This window comes from Dissoconium aciculare (genome assembly GCF_010015565.1).
Source record: "Dissoconium aciculare CBS 342.82 unplaced genomic scaffold K489scaffold_2, whole genome shotgun sequence".
Classification (NCBI taxonomy): Eukaryota; Fungi; Ascomycota; class Dothideomycetes; order Mycosphaerellales; family Dissoconiaceae; genus Dissoconium; species Dissoconium aciculare.
Genome location: NW_022984952.1, coordinates 1,410,121 through 1,425,910, shown reverse-complemented (window position 1 = coordinate 1,425,910; position 15,790 = coordinate 1,410,121). Strand labels below are relative to the sequence as shown.

At 51.9% G+C, this 15,790-nt stretch overlaps 7 protein-coding genes across 7 annotated transcripts; 1 reads left to right on the top strand and 6 right to left on the bottom strand.

Annotated features, from left to right (window-relative positions):
- Positions 1 to 16: 16 nt before the first annotated feature.
- Positions 17 to 604, bottom strand: K489DRAFT_312655 (uncharacterized protein; the record flags this gene model as incomplete). Its single annotated transcript, XM_033600880.1, has 1 exon — positions 17 to 604. The coding sequence occupies one exon, from the start codon at positions 602 to 604 to the stop codon at positions 17 to 19; it is 588 nt and encodes a 195-aa protein (XP_033463366.1).
- A 437-nt stretch (positions 605 to 1,041) lies between these two features.
- Positions 1,042 to 1,814, bottom strand: K489DRAFT_386707 (cytochrome c oxidase assembly protein CtaG/Cox11; the record flags this gene model as incomplete). Its single annotated transcript, XM_033606248.1, has 3 exons — positions 1,042 to 1,094; positions 1,152 to 1,678; positions 1,768 to 1,814. 3 exons carry the CDS (start codon positions 1,812 to 1,814, stop codon positions 1,042 to 1,044), a joined length of 627 nt encoding a protein of 208 aa, XP_033463365.1.
- A 405-nt stretch (positions 1,815 to 2,219) lies between these two features.
- On the top strand, positions 2,220 to 2,965 carry K489DRAFT_407082 (uncharacterized protein; the record flags this gene model as incomplete). Its single annotated transcript, XM_033607329.1, has 2 exons — positions 2,220 to 2,290; positions 2,350 to 2,965. The coding sequence occupies 2 exons, from the start codon at positions 2,220 to 2,222 to the stop codon at positions 2,963 to 2,965; spliced, it is 687 nt and encodes a 228-aa protein (XP_033463364.1).
- An 846-nt stretch (positions 2,966 to 3,811) lies between these two features.
- K489DRAFT_376733 (phosphotransferase family protein) lies at positions 3,812 to 4,871 on the bottom strand. The gene has a single exon (XM_033603987.1). The coding sequence runs from the start codon at positions 4,734 to 4,736 to the stop codon at positions 4,014 to 4,016; it is 723 nt and encodes a 240-aa protein (XP_033463363.1). The 5' UTR covers positions 4,737 to 4,871; the 3' UTR covers positions 3,812 to 4,013.
- Positions 4,872 to 6,459: 1,588 nt separating this feature from the next.
- Positions 6,460 to 8,088, bottom strand: K489DRAFT_112757 (MFS general substrate transporter). Its single transcript, XM_033598909.1, has 3 exons — positions 8,037 to 8,088; positions 7,398 to 7,982; positions 6,460 to 7,341 (listed from the first exon to the last, which is right to left on the bottom strand). The coding sequence occupies exons 2-3, from the start codon at positions 7,756 to 7,758 to the stop codon at positions 6,578 to 6,580; spliced, it is 1,125 nt and encodes a 374-aa protein (XP_033463362.1). The 5' UTR covers positions 7,759 to 7,982; positions 8,037 to 8,088; the 3' UTR covers positions 6,460 to 6,577.
- A 1,757-nt stretch (positions 8,089 to 9,845) lies between these two features.
- On the bottom strand, positions 9,846 to 10,184 carry K489DRAFT_298638 (uncharacterized protein; the record flags this gene model as incomplete). Its single annotated transcript, XM_033600354.1, has 1 exon — positions 9,846 to 10,184. A coding segment is annotated over one exon (339 nt), but the record flags the coding sequence as incomplete, so codon positions are not given.
- A 1,371-nt stretch (positions 10,185 to 11,555) lies between these two features.
- K489DRAFT_376726 (ras GEF) lies at positions 11,556 to 15,684 on the bottom strand. The gene is made up of 5 exons (XM_033603986.1): positions 14,929 to 15,684; positions 14,449 to 14,782; positions 14,093 to 14,305; positions 12,210 to 14,026; positions 11,556 to 12,149 (listed from the first exon to the last, which is right to left on the bottom strand). Exons 1-5 carry the CDS (start codon positions 15,463 to 15,465, stop codon positions 12,015 to 12,017), a joined length of 3,036 nt encoding a protein of 1,011 aa, XP_033463360.1. The 5' UTR covers positions 15,466 to 15,684; the 3' UTR covers positions 11,556 to 12,014.
- Between the last annotated feature and the right edge of the window lie 106 nt (positions 15,685 to 15,790).

Below are 15,790 nucleotides of genomic sequence, written 5' to 3'. Positions count from 1 at the left end.
ATATCAACACTTTTGATCAATTGTCATTTCCGCTCTTCGGCAAGCCCGGAATTTCTCGTCCAAGGTCCTCTCCAAACCGCTTTCCGCCCACGAACAGTGGCTTGCAATCTTGCAACACAAAAATCATCCTACACCACTCTGTCGCGCTGGGGTTTCTCCACGCATGCATCGTCGCACGCTGCACCATGACGTCTCCACGACGCATCAAGCGTACCTCGTCGCTGTCCAGGACGGCCTCGATTTCACCTTCGATGACGATGCCGTAGTCGACGCTCTGCGTGCGGTGCATCATCGAGGTCGACTTTGGCGCGAAGTCGACATATCGCAGGACGGTACCTCCGCCTGAGACGAGACCGAGTTTGCCTGTGGCGAGCTTCTGATCGTGTGCGGCCACGTCCGCATCGTTATTGAGGTCGGCAGGAAAGGTGGTGGTGTAGCCTACAGACATGCTGAGCTCGCCGTCGGAGAAGCTGACCCAGTCGACTGGCCGTTCGGCGTGGATGATGGCTTTGCCGCTGGATTGGTCATGACCAGTTATGTAGGTGGTAGGTCCGGGCAATGCGGTCGACAATTGATTGTTCGTAGGTTTGCGTGGATCGGCCATGGCTGCTGGAGATAACGTATTGAGATGTTGATATAAGTGGGAAATATTGAGGAAGATCAAAGGTGGTAGAGCATCCAGGGTATTCAGCGAGACCGTGTTGCGTTGGATAGCAAGCTCGGAACCTCATTGACCGTAGCAAGGTCAAGCTCCGGCCGTGGAGCGTACCTCATGTGGGGCGGCTGATGTACTATAGCCCTCCCCCTGGTAATAATCTTCGCTCGGAGTTGCGGGGCCGTTTCATCAACTAGGACAGGACAAAATCGTTCCCGCAAACCGAGTGGCGTTTGCTCTTTGTGGCATCATCTGCGCCGACTAACAGGCTGGCCATGCGTCTGTTAGTCAAACTTTGTCCAGAAATGTGAATATCTGCAGGGCAGCAGTGGTCGACAGTCCCAATCACTGTGGTAGCGCGATTTCGAGCTTTTGCACGACGAGGTCTAATATGGCATCGGCATTGGTGAAAGATGTCCATTCTTGTCGTATTTGGCCTCTGCAATGGTGTCAGCACACGAGTCCTCGATGAGAAGCGGATATTGAAAGAACATACTGAAAAAGGTGTAGTTGAGGGTAATTGTATCGATACCCTTCATGTTCGGATCCTTGAGAAAATCGGGATCGATGTAGAAGAATACGGGCATATCAACCGTCTCGCCTTTGTTCAGCCGCTGCTCCTCGAAGCAGAAGCATTGGATCTTGCTAAAGTATGGCGCAACCTGGGCCGGTGTGACACTGTACGTCGCCACACCAATGATGTCCTCATCTTTACTCTGATTCGTCGCGGTGTAGAATGCTAACGCTGTCTCTCCTGGGAGGACGCGAACTTCGCGCTGCTGAGGCGTGAACTTCCAGGGAAGAATGTCGGAGGTTGAGCCCGCAAAGGTGATGCGCAGCCGTCGAGAGGTCGTGACAGGAGTCAATTTTGCGGCGACGGAAGCCTCATCGTCGGGCGAAGCGTGTGCAGCGGATTTGATGGGTTGACCACCCCATCCAGTCTGTTGACAGATAGTCTTGTAGAGAGGAACACTGCCGTAGCTGACCGCGAGAGTGCCGAGGATGATGGACAATGTATAGTATCTGGAATTGCATGGTGAGCCCCGTGGCGTGGCAAACATAAAGACATATCGCCGTTGTCTTCAAATCAAGAGGTACATGTGGTTGCATACAGTGTGTTCTTATTGCGGTTCTCGAATGGCTTGCGCATCTGTGCCATTGTGGGTGCTCCGCTCTGAGAGCGCTTCGATGCATTCTGCATATGCCGAATCGTGCCATGAGTGAGGAACGAAGGATTGCTTCGCCTTTGCGCAACCGAAGTCCTTAGTATTTGCTTGACTGCTGTCTGAGACATATTGGTATGTGTCGATCTCATCATCGACATCGTGAACCGTGGTAGTAATGATATTTGGATATTCTGATACTCATAGATCGATGCATCATTATGCACATGGCGGAGGTGAAGGCGTTCGCCGCAAAATTTCCAGCACTGACCAATTCTTATGTACAGTCTATGAAAGTTCAGAGAAGGAGCTCTCTGCATTTCATCAGAAGCCAACCCAAAGTCTCATGACCGACAGGATAGCAGTTTCTGTGCAGTGCAAATCATGGTGATACGTTGAGAATGCCTACGATTTGTGGCGTCTGCCAAAACTCCGAATCGAAGTACCGATGTCCCAATTGTGACCTCAGATAGTGAGTGAGCACGTAGTACTCAATAAACCTAAAGAACCGAAACCTAACTTCACACAAAGCTGTTCTATTGCCTGCTATAAGCCTCACAAGCTGACCCATGAACATGATGGGACTATCAAGAAGTCGGAGGACACTCCAAAATCAACGACGGGTCTAATTGATCGTCCCGGGACAAATCGACGAGTGCCCAAACCCACGTTCACAGATTTTGATCAGGATCCTGAACTAATTCGACTTTTGACGCGATTTCCACTTCTTAAATCGCAGCTACAGCTCGTGTATGGTGTTACGCTCGAGCCTGGTCCTGACGAGGTCCGGTCCTGGAATCGCCAAGACTGGTACGGTGGAGTTGAAAACCGACGCGGCAACACTTCAAGATCGAACTCCTCTCGCGGTCGAGGCCGCGGACACGGACGCGATCGAGGACGAGGTCGTGGTCGAGGCGGTTTTGGAGGCTTTCACCGTCCAGATATGCCTTATGCAGAGAAACCTGCCGATGAGATGCAGTATGGCCCCTGGTCTCAGGAGAAAGGTGACAAGGAAGGAACCGATATCATCAAGAAGATGCGCAACGCGACCGACGATGTTCATGCCGATGGTATGGAGGAATTTCTGCAACTATGTCAAATGAGGTTCGGCGAGTCCGCGTCTGCGTCTACGGTGCCAGACATATGAGTCTGCTCCTCGACTCCTGACACAAGCAGATTCACAATGCCCCGTTTCTCTTCGAAACAAGACGCCATCTCCGAGTGGTTCACGATCTTTGTATCGCATCAACATATCAATGTGATCGGGGCCTCGAGGCTTCACCATCTTTATGTATCAAATTACATGGATTGTTGCGAAGTCGCAGCAAATGAATCTTGAAGTGTTCACTTTTCCACCAACAAAACTTTTACCGCGGGACTGTGCCGCTTAAGCGATCCGGACTACGTCTAGATGCTTCCGAAGACGAATTAGCGTGACGAAGAGTCATGCAAGGCCTGCAATGCTACTGGATTGCGGCAAGTGAATTTGATGTCTGCCGACCACGGTATGGCTTGGGCTTCAGTTGAGGTCGCCGTGTCAGCTACTGCCTCCATGTCGAGGGAACACTCGCGTTCGGCACGGAGAGGCGGAAACACCACCTGCTTCTCTGCCTCACCTAGAGGCTGGCGCTCCCAAGTGAAAAAGTGAAGCAGCAGCACCAAGGTCGAATAAAGACCACGATTTGCCACTGTGGTTAAAACCAGCCTCAGATCAATGCAACACTGAGAGCACGGGGTGTGACCTATTGCCGATACCGGGACAAACGCGGCATCCCGCACCGTAGGTCAAATGAGGCACTCCCGTCTTGCCTGCACCTTCTCCGGGTAGATCTGTACGGCCTTTTCGACCATCAGTCCATCGTTCCGGCAAGTATTCATGCGGTCGATCGAAGGCGTTAGGGTCTCTGTTCGCGGCGAACAAGTTCATGATGACAAGCTACGAGAACATTAGCCGATCGATACCAATGATTGGAAAGAGAGACTATGCAGCACTTACAGTGTCCTTTGGAATCTTGAGAGACACCCTCTTTCTGCGCATTGACAAGCTGCGTACAGAAACTCCCACCGGACCTGCTTCTGTGTTGCATGATCGAATGATCATGGCGTTTGACAAAGCAATTGAACCTCACGCAGATTGACCAGAATTTCGAATCTATCATAGTCTGCGACGATAGTACATTGATGAGTAATCAAACTCACACTGCTTTCTGCACAAGCTGAGATTGTAACAACTCTATGATCCTTGCAGAATCATCCACTTCGTCTCCCTTTGCAGCGGACGAACCGAGTCGTTCGAAAAACCGCCATTCGCACCACGATGGCCAGAAGCCAGCATATTCCCAATCCACAATTGCCGTGATCTTCAGTGTTTCCGGATCGACTCTTACGTTCTGCTGTGAGAGATCGTTGTGGCAGAAGACGAGTTCGTCCTTCGCGAATGGTGCCAAAGTCCATTCGTTCTGAAAGGTCTTGGCCAGCGCTCGATATGGCGGTATGAGAATTCCACTTGGTCCGCCGATCTGACAAGACTTGAGGCTCTGCAAGGTTGCTAAATGCCTTTCGAGCTCTTTCTTGACTATGTCCTTCTGTGCGTTGTCGAGTTCATGCATGCCGACGCCTTCGACATATTCCGTAACAAGTACTACGGCATCATCGTCTTCGAAACAGGCGTACAGCTGCGGGACAGGAATATTTGTGTTCTCTCTAATGTACTGCAAAGTTGCCGCTTCGTTAAGCAAACGCTCATTGTTCATTCTCGGGACGTGAATCGTCCCTTTGAATGGGCTGACCTGCCATTCCGAAGGTCGCAGTGAGCGTTTGATGAAAGCGTTCCCTGCATGAAAATACTTTCGTTCTGAGGTAATTCCAACGCAAGTTTCTTCGCGACGTCGATTTATGAGTTGATTGGTGAGAATCATGGTTGACGTTGCAATATATGCGGGGAAGCCTACCAGCAGCAGCACGAGTTACTCGATTGTGGTACCTCGCAGGATCTTTATATGGTTTTATATCAAGACTAAAGAAACGAAAACGAGTGTGAACTGCTTTCATCTCCCTCAGAACTGATCACAGTCGTATCACGGCTGGGCTGGGGTGATGACTCGAAGTTCAAATAGCGTGTCCAGCTCTACCCGAGTTCTTCGCTGCGTCATGGAACTATTTAGATCTCATGTTATTTCGCCCTCCCTCATGAAATTAGCTTATAAAGAGCAAACAATGCAACACTCGTCTTTTCCCATTTACTGACCAGAATTAATAAGTATGGCTGCGCTAATAGCACAGCGAGATAATATTTTGGGACGAGTCGAGATGATGCATGAGAAACTTTCGTCCTCGAAATTGTGTGCAACACTCGATCAGCTTACAGAGTTCTCACGCTTTGCTACATGTATCAGAGAAGTCTCTATGCAACTGCTTAGTAAAGTGAATTGTTTGAGCGCAAGAGGAAAGCCCACAGATCTCACTCAAGGATTCTGGTTCTAGCTCAACAGAATACCGGTTTCATTGTACTAGTCCTGAGAAGGAATCTTGTCCTCATATACAACGGCCTTGACATCTCAGTGCTTGACTCCGACCAGGTCAAGAGACGCAAGATCTCGACCCTTGATAGATGCAAAGTGATCCGTCGAACGGAGCCGTATGCTATCTTCAAATAGGCGAACTCAGTACCGCGGAGCTTATAGGCGCCGATATCACAACACGACTTCGACTGGCTGATGAAAATATTGAGCGATGATCAGTCTCAAGGATTGCTAACAGACGTACTGAGAGCACTTCAAGTTCTTTTCTCAGAAGCGCCTTGAATGAACTGTGCCGAGCATCAGCAGATTGTTCAAAGTCGTAATAATTTTAATTACGACTTGAAACAAATGCTGATTACTTTGCAGGTTTTTCAGACCATATTCCGCCAACGACAGGAATCATTCCTCGTAAAATACGTCTCGATAACGTTTCAGAAACAGGTCTCGTAATACACGAAGAATCCGATGCATCTCTGCACGAGCAAAGTTCGTCGGAAAATACTCATGTTTGACGTAAGTACTGGCATGCTGGTGGTAGTGTGCACTGACTTGTGTCAAGAGATACAATATATACTCTCCAGAGCAGCGTCCGATCAGACTTCACTACTTGGAGATCTTTTCGACGCGGTAAAATCCAGTAAGCAATGGACCTTAGAGGAACGATCAGGAGATTTAACGACAGAGTGCAGAACAATGTTGGTTCCTTCAGGAGACAACGAGGACATCTCCTAAACAATCAGGATTGGCCGAAGAGAAGCAATGAGGCCCATGGACAGATTCAAGCTTGTTGTCCGTTGAAACTCCTCCTTGTAGTTGCAGTTCCGTCGCCTGATCTTGCGTATAATATCTTGTTGGCAGTGGACCAAGGTCGACTCGACTTTGAAGTTCGTCCATGACATTCTCCGACGTCAGCTCAGATGAGCCTTCAATAGTGAATAGTTCCAGGGCGTTATCCTTGCCCCGCTTCACCCTGACTTTGTAGCTCTCATCACTATCCAGCATTGTTTCCACCAGGAACCGGCCTCTAGTGGAAGATTTCCCATCGCCATGGGCTCCTTACCATGTGCCTTAAGGTGTTCAATAGCATGTGAATCCGGATGAATCAATACCCTCGACGTGTTTTTGAGAGACGGTGCCTTCAAGGGCTCCATTCTTTCGAGTCGGGCATGGTGTGGTTCTGAGCTGCTGGAAGGCTGAGAGGACTTGTGGTGCATGCGTCAGGTCGCAGAATCAACCTTCTAAGCCTTAGCAGACAGCTTGAAACCAAGTTTGGCAGTTCGCGCTGCCAGCATACATGCTGTAGTAATGACCATCAGGACCCCTGCCCAAATAAGAAGACCGTTCCAATTCTCGCCACCATTCTGTGCCAGGATCGCGCCAGCAATGGGACTTCCGACCAACGATCCAATAGCAGCCGTCATGAAAGCCATGCTCATTCTTGCACCCAGCGATGACATGTGCTTCGCTGAGAGACTCGCAGTAGTCGGTGCCGGTAGACTCATGAACGTGCCTGTGAAACAACCAAACAGGACACAGAACACTATAATGCCAGGAACATTGCGAATGGCGAGCAGAGATAGACTCATTATCGCTGCTGCAAAGGCGACTATGCTCATGACGTTGAGCGTTCCAATGATGTCGGCAACAAAGTTTGGCAGAATCCTACCGAAGATGGAGCCGGCGTTGGTGATGGCCAGGAGGTAGAAGGCGAGATTTGAGTCGACGTTGGCCCGAGACTGCGCGTATAGCTGGATGTAGAAGAATACCACGTAGATTCCCATGTATCCGAATAAGATTCCACCGCCGAAGAGCACAAATGGTGGATCCAGGAAGGACTTGAAATCCAACAGCGTTCGGCGTGAGTTTGGCTGAATGAGCGGTTTCAAGACGACGACTGGCACGATCAATGTCACAAGCATCACGAACGCGACGATTCGAGTGGCCCAACCGAAGCCGACCTGGGGCTGAAGTCGTGTCCACATGATGGGATAGATCACTCCGCCTGGCATCATGGTCAATATCCTTCGGACCGAGGAATGAGCGAGAACCTCCACTCACCAATGCCACTCCCCAATGAAGCAATACCTGTAGCGAAAGCCTTGCGGGTGCTGAAGTATTGAGAGACGATCGTGACACCCGGTAAGAACAGACAACCAAACCCGGAACCGGTCGCCACACCTTGCGCAAGGAACAATTGCCAATAGCTTTGACACACGCTCGTTGTGAACATGCCCAGAAGCGACAATATGGTACCGACAACCAGCAGATGACGGCATTTTCCTGCGTCGTAGACGGGACCAACGATTGTGCCCACAAAGCAGAGCAGGAAGACTTGTACGGATCCAATCCACGAGATGTCTGAAGCGGAAGAAGTCTGTGCGATGTCGGTCGCATAGTATGCCTGAAAAACGCCGTACATGTTCACAACTCCCCTGTGATGACAAAAAAGTCGGCGCTGAATTTGGCCATGATAATCCACTCTCGGTTGTCTCTTACCAGGTATTTAGGAAGATGCAGAACGATCCAGCGACCTGTAGCCAGGCGAGCAAACCGCCGTTCGGCGCTACGAGTGTAGCGGGAGCTGCTTGGGTTGCAGGCAATTCTTGTTCAATGTCTGAAGGCGTCGAAATCGCTCGCAAGGTTCTGCTCCATATTCTTAGCCAAATTCGCCTGTCTGAAGCAAAGAGAGATGCGTACGGCTCTGTATGCGAAGCCTTTTCGCTCAGACTCTGTGCATCTCCGTTGATAGACTTCTCCATCATGTTTGTGTCGCGGTGCACAGTAAATCTTGGGGAGGATGGCGGACTTGAAGAATTGTAGTTGATAGGACGGTTGGTTCACATTCAAGAAGCCCAAGGTCGATTTATGCTGACCAGCACCACGATAACACTACTCAACCAACCGCAGCTTGTGAACAGTCTCCCCAACGGGGTCAATGTCATTCATACAGTTTCAAAGCAGGGAGGGTCAGGACCACCGGCTCCCAGCGCTTGCGTAACGCAATGAGCCGGACAATTGGGCGTTCCTATTGGCGAGGTCTTGAGGCGCACCAGATGCGCGGAGGAGGTCCGAACACCCACCCACCCATGATGTCGATCACATAGGTCAGCCGCGATAAGCATCTGAAGGCCCAATGGCGAGGAAGCACGCTATTTGCCCGCCAGGGCATGATGGAGGCCCTACTGCGAACTAGTGCAGTGTGATGAGCGATGCAGATATGGCCCAACTGGGATTGCGGTTGTGGATGGACGTCTCGGCTTGATCGTAAATGGCATTTTGTGCTGACTTCTTGTTGTGTTCTAGTGCGAAGGAGTTCCTCGACGCATGCAGCTGAAGTGAGCCATGTGTAGACCCTTATCGCAACCTTCGTGATCCCGGTCAAGGCAGGCTTCATACCGCCGTGATGTACTTGACCGCCGATTCAGGCTGTCCATACGAGTCATCGTACGCTATGCTGCACAGCAACATGACCAGAATAGCAGATCCGCGAGCCTTATTACCCCTGCCGTGACATCTTATCTGGCGCATTCACCCGCCCTCAGCACTAAATCTTAGGGCTGTCGTTCAATGGATTGAGCCCTCCGACAAGCGCGCGTATTCATCATCGTCGCTTCCGGGAGCGTTCATACAACATTCCTCTCACTCCAGTACTCTCCGTGCATCCCTCTCGGCTTTATCGTTCTACCCCGGCCTGTTATATAACGAAAGTACCTGCGTACTGATAAGAGACATCGTGTTATTATGTCCTACCCTCTTCATAGCACGTGAGCAGAACCAAGAACTCACAACGGGACCTTGCCTTGCAAGATGAACTTTACGGCGGTGCGCACTTGACGGTATGGCGTTTTTCATGTTTCGGCGCGTTCCTAACGCAAGGTAAAGCGCACACCGGAAGGACAAAGTGAAGCGGTACTTGGGTTTTCACAGTCCAGTGGATCAACCCACTGATCAGTCATGAATCACAAGTGTATCATATCGTCAACGGCACCGCATAGAATCGAAGGTCTGACAATATCGCAAGGTCTGATCGTCCGAAGCAAATTATATGTGTGTTAACGATCAATGATACAACAAAGTATTGCGTCTCGAAAAGCATTACAATGTCTCAACACCTAGATTCGCATTCTCATAGTCACACATGTATCGAAAAAAAATCGGAGTCGCCTACGTCGCCCACCGGAGACATATCTGCACGATCCAGGATGACCGTCGGAATGTTGAGACGAGACGTTGATAGCACCGGCTTCGCGATCATGATCTCCTGAAGGATCAAAGAATGCGTCCGGCGAAGCTGCTCGCGACAGGTTCCGTCTCGGCGCCAACGGTAGGACCGGCCGACGATCTCCGCGCATCAGAGACGAAACTTTCATTCGGATCGGCCCTTTGAGCAATCACACCGTCCATCGATTTGTTGACCCGAACGCCGCCGAAACCCTTGGGGTCCACAACGCGCGGCAAGGGCCTTTCCTGTCGACGCATCCGTCTCCTCGCGGTTCCGCGCTGCTGGATACCCATCGCGCGCCAGCGACGGGGCGGGCGGAGACCAACGGCCGCCATGTCGGCCCACTTCCGGGCTCCTCGGCGTTCCCAGCGCTCGAGGCGGTCGCGCGCTTCGTCCTCGTTCGGGCGCCACTTGCTCTTCAGGATTCGACGGATGGCCTCAGGGGAGACCTGGAAGTGGTTCGCGAGCACGGCGGTCGTGTAAGTGCCTGGGTCGGAGGCATGGAGGGTGCGGATGCCGTTGAGGGAATCTGGGGACAGTCGCTTGCGAGGCTCCCAGTTGACTTGGCCGAATTTCTCCTGAAGCGCGGCCTTTTGGACTTGCCAGGGTTCCTTGGGTCTGGGTTTGTAGGGAGTCCAAGCGGGAGTTTTGTCTTTGGCGAATTTTTGGTTGGGGTTGGGCATCTCGCCCTCCATGCCAAACAAAAGTGACGGCGTTTCAATGTCCAGGTCTTCGATACTGCTATCATCGAGAGTGGCGATGCGTTTGAGCACGGCTTGTCGTGATTCACCCACATGTTCACTTGATCCGTCTGTGCTCGGGTTTCGATGAATGACCACCGCTCCATCCACATCCTCGTCAGGGATGGGGGAGTCGCTGAAACTTATCGTGTTCGTCGTTTGGAGGCTCTGCTCGACGTCACGTGCGGACGTCATATTCGACGAATCTCTGAACTCAACATTGCATCCATCCACGACCGAGAGACCATCCTGTGCGGGTATCTCTGTGTCTCCTGAGCGCTTTAACCTTCTCACATTGCCATTTGGTGCCTGCACTGCGGTCTTGCTCGAATGTTTCTCATCGACTTTCCGTACCGCCGCCTCAATCTTTTCTTGTATCCTGCTTCTAACAACTTCGCGCGCCGGTGCCGGCTTCGTCTCTGATGATTGTGGATCATCGGCAGTGGTCTGCGTTCCGTATTTGCCCGCTTCGATGCGCCGCTGCTTGCGCTTCAGTCGGGAAAGCGTCTTCTCCGCCGATCGACCCGGCTCCACAATCTCCTTCGGTGCCGCAGGCTCTGCATTTCTAGACTGTTTCCGGGAATTGTTTTTGTTATCCCTCTTAGCATGTGGGTTTGACTTGTATGATCTGGAGCCAGACTCGCTCCAATCCTTTGCCGACCGGTTGCTCTTTTTTGCGGGTGTTTCGAAGGAGCCCTGGATGCTAGAACCTCTGGAGGAAGCGATGGCTCTCTTCGACGAACTGTTTCCTGCAGTGACTGACAATTGACGAGAGAAATGCTGAGAAGAGATATATCGGGTTCTTCCAAGAGTATGGATCGGTGTCGTTATTCTCAGACCAGCGAAATCGAGTATGAGTGATTCCAATGCGCGTGTGTGGCAAGGACAACGGCGTGTGGAAATTTGTTGGAACATGACGTTTGTTCTTTATACCATTTGATAAATGGTTGTCGCCACTTTCAATTTCGCGCGTCGAGTTTCGTGTGCGGATGATGAAACTGCGTGTTCTGCACGATTCTCGCGCCACTGGAAGGAAGGGATAATGATGTCGTGATGGTTGCAACCAAATAAATGTGATTTCACACTCGGTGGATGGACGACTTTCTGGTCTCAGGGACCGCGATAATTCACATGTCATATTTCCTCATGTGGAAAGCGCGTTCTCGGGATTAGTCAGGGTCCTCCCCGCAGTCAACTCAAAATTATTGATCCGACAGTATCATCGACAGGGGCTCGGAACGGTTTGTTGGCCAGCTCAGCAATGGCTTCTTCCCAAAGAATTAATTCCAATCGCTATCGGAAGATCATGATTGCGTGTACTGTGTCCTATCCGATGAAAGTCCCATTAAGACCGTGAAACGAAGTCATCATTTTGTCATATCCAAAAGTCATTGTCCTCCATCGTGCGGGAGAAACAGCTCCTCTGTCCTTTCTCCCAACCCTTTTCTTTTTCCTCCCAATTGAACGCGTGAGCGCTTTCCGTCTTCGTCCATGTTCGGCTTGATTCTTCTTTTCATTCCAACTTCCAAAGATTCTTTCCGATTTCGCAAAAAGTCCCACCAAAACCTGTTCCCGAATTGAAAAGTAGAAAGGCACAGCAATAAAAAAAAAAGAGGAAACTCGAAAGCCGAGCCCCTCTCCCGTAAGCACGAATGCAATACGATGAACGGGCACCTGAGTGCCAGTGCGCGTCCGTCGGGTCGATGACTATCATCATCTCGAAGAATCGAAGATCCTCGCTTTGAAATATTCTCGGAATTTGCCCGAGGTGGAGGTCGACGAGGTGGCGCTGCGATCGGCCGTGGCGCTGGCAGGAGGTTCACATTGAACACTTCGGTCATGAAGATCCTAAATAGATCGATTAGTGTTGAGAACTTACTCAGATAGCGCAGGGGGTCGTTGACATACCTCCTCGTCTCGGAGCAATTTCACATCGAGAATCAGCTCGCGCACCTGATCGTTACCCTTGAAGCCACCCAAGCTGCGATATTGAGCGTCGTGAGCTGCCTGCAGTCCCACGATGGTCTCGCCCATAATTTCGAATTTCTTCCAGTTGATCCGACGAGCTGCCTGCGCGGAAGCCGTCGCGGTGGTCAGTGTGGTTGCCGCTGTCGCAAACGAGGCCGCTGAAGATGACATAAATGAAGCCGATGCCGATTCCGGATCAGCAGTAGAAGATGACGGTTGGGATGGTAGAGAAGACGGCTCATCGTCGAGGAAAGTCCGATTCCCTTGTTCGGCAGTGATCAGATCCCTTCTATGAATTGGCAAATATGGTATGCGCTCGGAGGTGCTATTCTGCCAAGCGAGTCGATATGCAGCATAGCTGCGTGAAGGAGCCATTAGAATGTCGAGTTTGAGCCAGACTCGGCCGTCGATTGGGTCGACGAGATCGCGGGAGGACTGAAGTCGGTGTATAGGGGAGGATTTGAGCGCGGCGAGGATGGCGCCAAGCGAACTGTAATTGTTCATCTCGCGAAGCCGCCGGGCCAGCTGAATGAATTTTGTCATCATGCGGGCGCGATGCTTGGCCTTGTCCCGAAGCAATATGAAGTTTGCGACCCAAACTGCCAAGTGATTAAAGTGATCAATCTTACGATTGATGTGGAGGAGATTGCGACTGCAGTCAGCTTTCTGATGCGAGGGGAGGGAGATATGACGGAGGAGGTCGCGGGGTCGGTTGGCGGAAAACATCACCCAATCGATGCGAGTGATCTCCTCGGCGATGATGTCGACGGGAATCTCCATGAGGGCATGCCAGTGGACTTTGGTGATGGGGTATCGAGGGATGGGTTGCAGGAGCGCAGATTGTCTCTGAGCGGCTTCCACACTGGAGAGAATGTGATTCGCGGGTGGTGGCAGAGTGTCCGGTGCGGTGACCTCCTTCATGGTCGCACTGTAATCCAACTCAGTAGTGAAGAAAGAAGGATCATCTATCAGCGTGCTCGCTGTTGAGGAGCTCGAGTTTCGCCGCGTATCGGCATAGTCCTCGCGGTCCCGATCACAATACGCCCAGTGTGTGTCGTCGTCCTCGTGAACCGCTTCCATGGCGTGGCTGAGCATCTTCGCCGCTGCTGAGAAGATGGACATTTCGGAGAGCCTGTGCACGAAAGTGCGGAGATGACGCAGTGTCCGGGGAAAGGCAAAGTCACCGGGATAGTTCGATGCCCATTGTTCCAGAACGGCAATATACCGGCTCTGGTGGACCGTCTTGAGCATACTGGGACTGTTGCCCTCCTCGAGCGCATCGAAGCGTTTGATGATGGCGTCCAGCACACGGCTAGGCGGTGCGAAATGTCGATATAATGCCAAGAAGATGGCGACAAATTTGACGTCAGTCTTTGACGAAGGCTGAGCCAGCAGACGATCGATCAATTCGTCAAATGTCATGCCCTGCTCGGGCAATGAAGATGAGCTTTCGCCAAAGTTTTCTTCGTCATCTTCAGGGAATTGCGCAGATGTAGGCGAATCATCGCTCCCGGACTCGAAGAAAGTTGTTTGGACCTGTTCCTTGGGGTGCGCGATCGGTACACCGAGCAGCTTGCTGCCGCTGTAGTCACCGTTACTTGAGTCCTGCTTGGCATATCGTCGCTCTTTGTGTTGACTTCCTGTGAATTCGGAGCTCGCACGTGAATGATTAGGCACACCAGGCGGCCGTGGTGAAGTGGCCCTCAATGCACCAGACAGCGCGCGGCGGCGCGTTTGCGATGTGCTACGTGTGCGGTCTGCTGCAATCGTTAGCACCTGCTCCACCACGCAAAGCTACAAGACAGATTCGATTACACACTCACCAGATAGATTCTCAACGATGCACTCTAGTATGGTGTGTACCGTCCGGCGGTAGCTGTCGGGATTCGCGTCTGAGATGCGCATCGTGTGGATTCCGTTTATTGATCTTGTCAAATCGTCCTCCACCTGAGCTGGATCGACGGCGCGCTCTGCGAGAGGCGTTTCGCATTTGGATGAAACAAGGATCAGCGGGATGGCTTCTTTTGACAGGACGACTACAGGACATCATGTCAGCTTGTCAGATCCTGTTGTGCAGCAGTTTCCTAGTTTGGAATGTTCTTGGTCCTTTCCTTGAACCGCCACGACACGTCACACAACAGGCAGTAGGACTTGTCGTCAGAATCGAGCGCGTACTCACCCAGCATCTCCTTGACTTGTTCAACGCTCGCACGGGTTCGCACGTCGTACAAGGCCAATGCGCCATCGATGCGCGGCATTGCCTTACGATCCGCCTGGTTCGTCCATGTGAGCTCTTCAACGGCATCTCCCATATGATCGACGTGATCGACGTCGCCGTATGCGATCTCTAGGAGGCGCACGAGATAGGGACGGCGTTGGTGTGTAATCCTCCGTTCCGCGGGCCGATTGGTTGGCAAGCTGGGAAGACCTAGCGCTCGCGCAACAAAGTTCGATTTGTTGACACCGTCGCCGCTCAAGACTGCGATGTTGATTTGGGCCGGCGCATCCTGTACCTATGACATTACACCAAAGAGAACTCAGCCAGGGATCTCAACAGATGATGACCAGTTGCACACGTGCTCGACATCTATGCTCCTTGCTCCTGCCCAGTGGACCGAAGCACGCTTTCCTCTCCTCACAACAAGGGATCTCATCTTACCTCTAGCCTTTCCAATAGCCTAAACGAGTTCATCGCGCTGCTCATGTCCGCGGCCGAACGTTCCTCCTCTTCTGTCAGGGCGCTATGCACATTGCTGTCGCTGCTATCTGGTGTGTCGAGGACCTGGTGTTCTTCAATGACGCGTGTGGTCATCCGCGCCGAATGTGGGCCATTGCGTGTAGTTGGCCGATTGGTCGCGATCATGGGCGCACTGGTCGTCCGTAATTGCAGTCCGGGTCGTTGAACCGTCGATGTGTTGATCACGAGCTGAGGCGGGTTCAGGCTCCCACGACGTACACCATCCTGAGGAGGTACAGGCTTCAGCGCGGGTAAGGATTGGTCATGGGAGGAGACGTCTGACCACTGCGGTTGAGGCAGGGGTGGTGGTGGTGACTGCTGCTGCTGCTGCACAAGAGCATCGGTGGAGGAGAGGAGGGAGCGGAGGCTGGTAGTGGAAGCGCTGGAGCTGATTTTGTGGCCATTTTGGTGAGAAGAGTTCGCTGCCGCTGACCTCTCTCGCGCCGTGCGAGCAGGCATTGGGTCGGCACAGCTGACGAAGGCCGGCCACGTAGGTAGATCGCTCACGAGATCATGCTCAGAACATGTGTTGGATTGGTGTGTATACGACGGGCGGAATATAGTGTAGAGGTGTGTCCTTGGACAAGAATTACTTGATCCCGGGGTGAGGGGAGAGTGCAGCAGTTATTATGACAGTTCGTGGAGAATCTTCAATCACCTGCAGGTGGGCAGTCAGGTGGTGGTGGGTGATGAGTGATGTGCGCAAAAGCCAATCTGCCGAGAGAGGGACTGCTGCTGGCCCTGTTTGCGGGATTGTGTGATGAAAGGGTTCGATGGCTGTAGG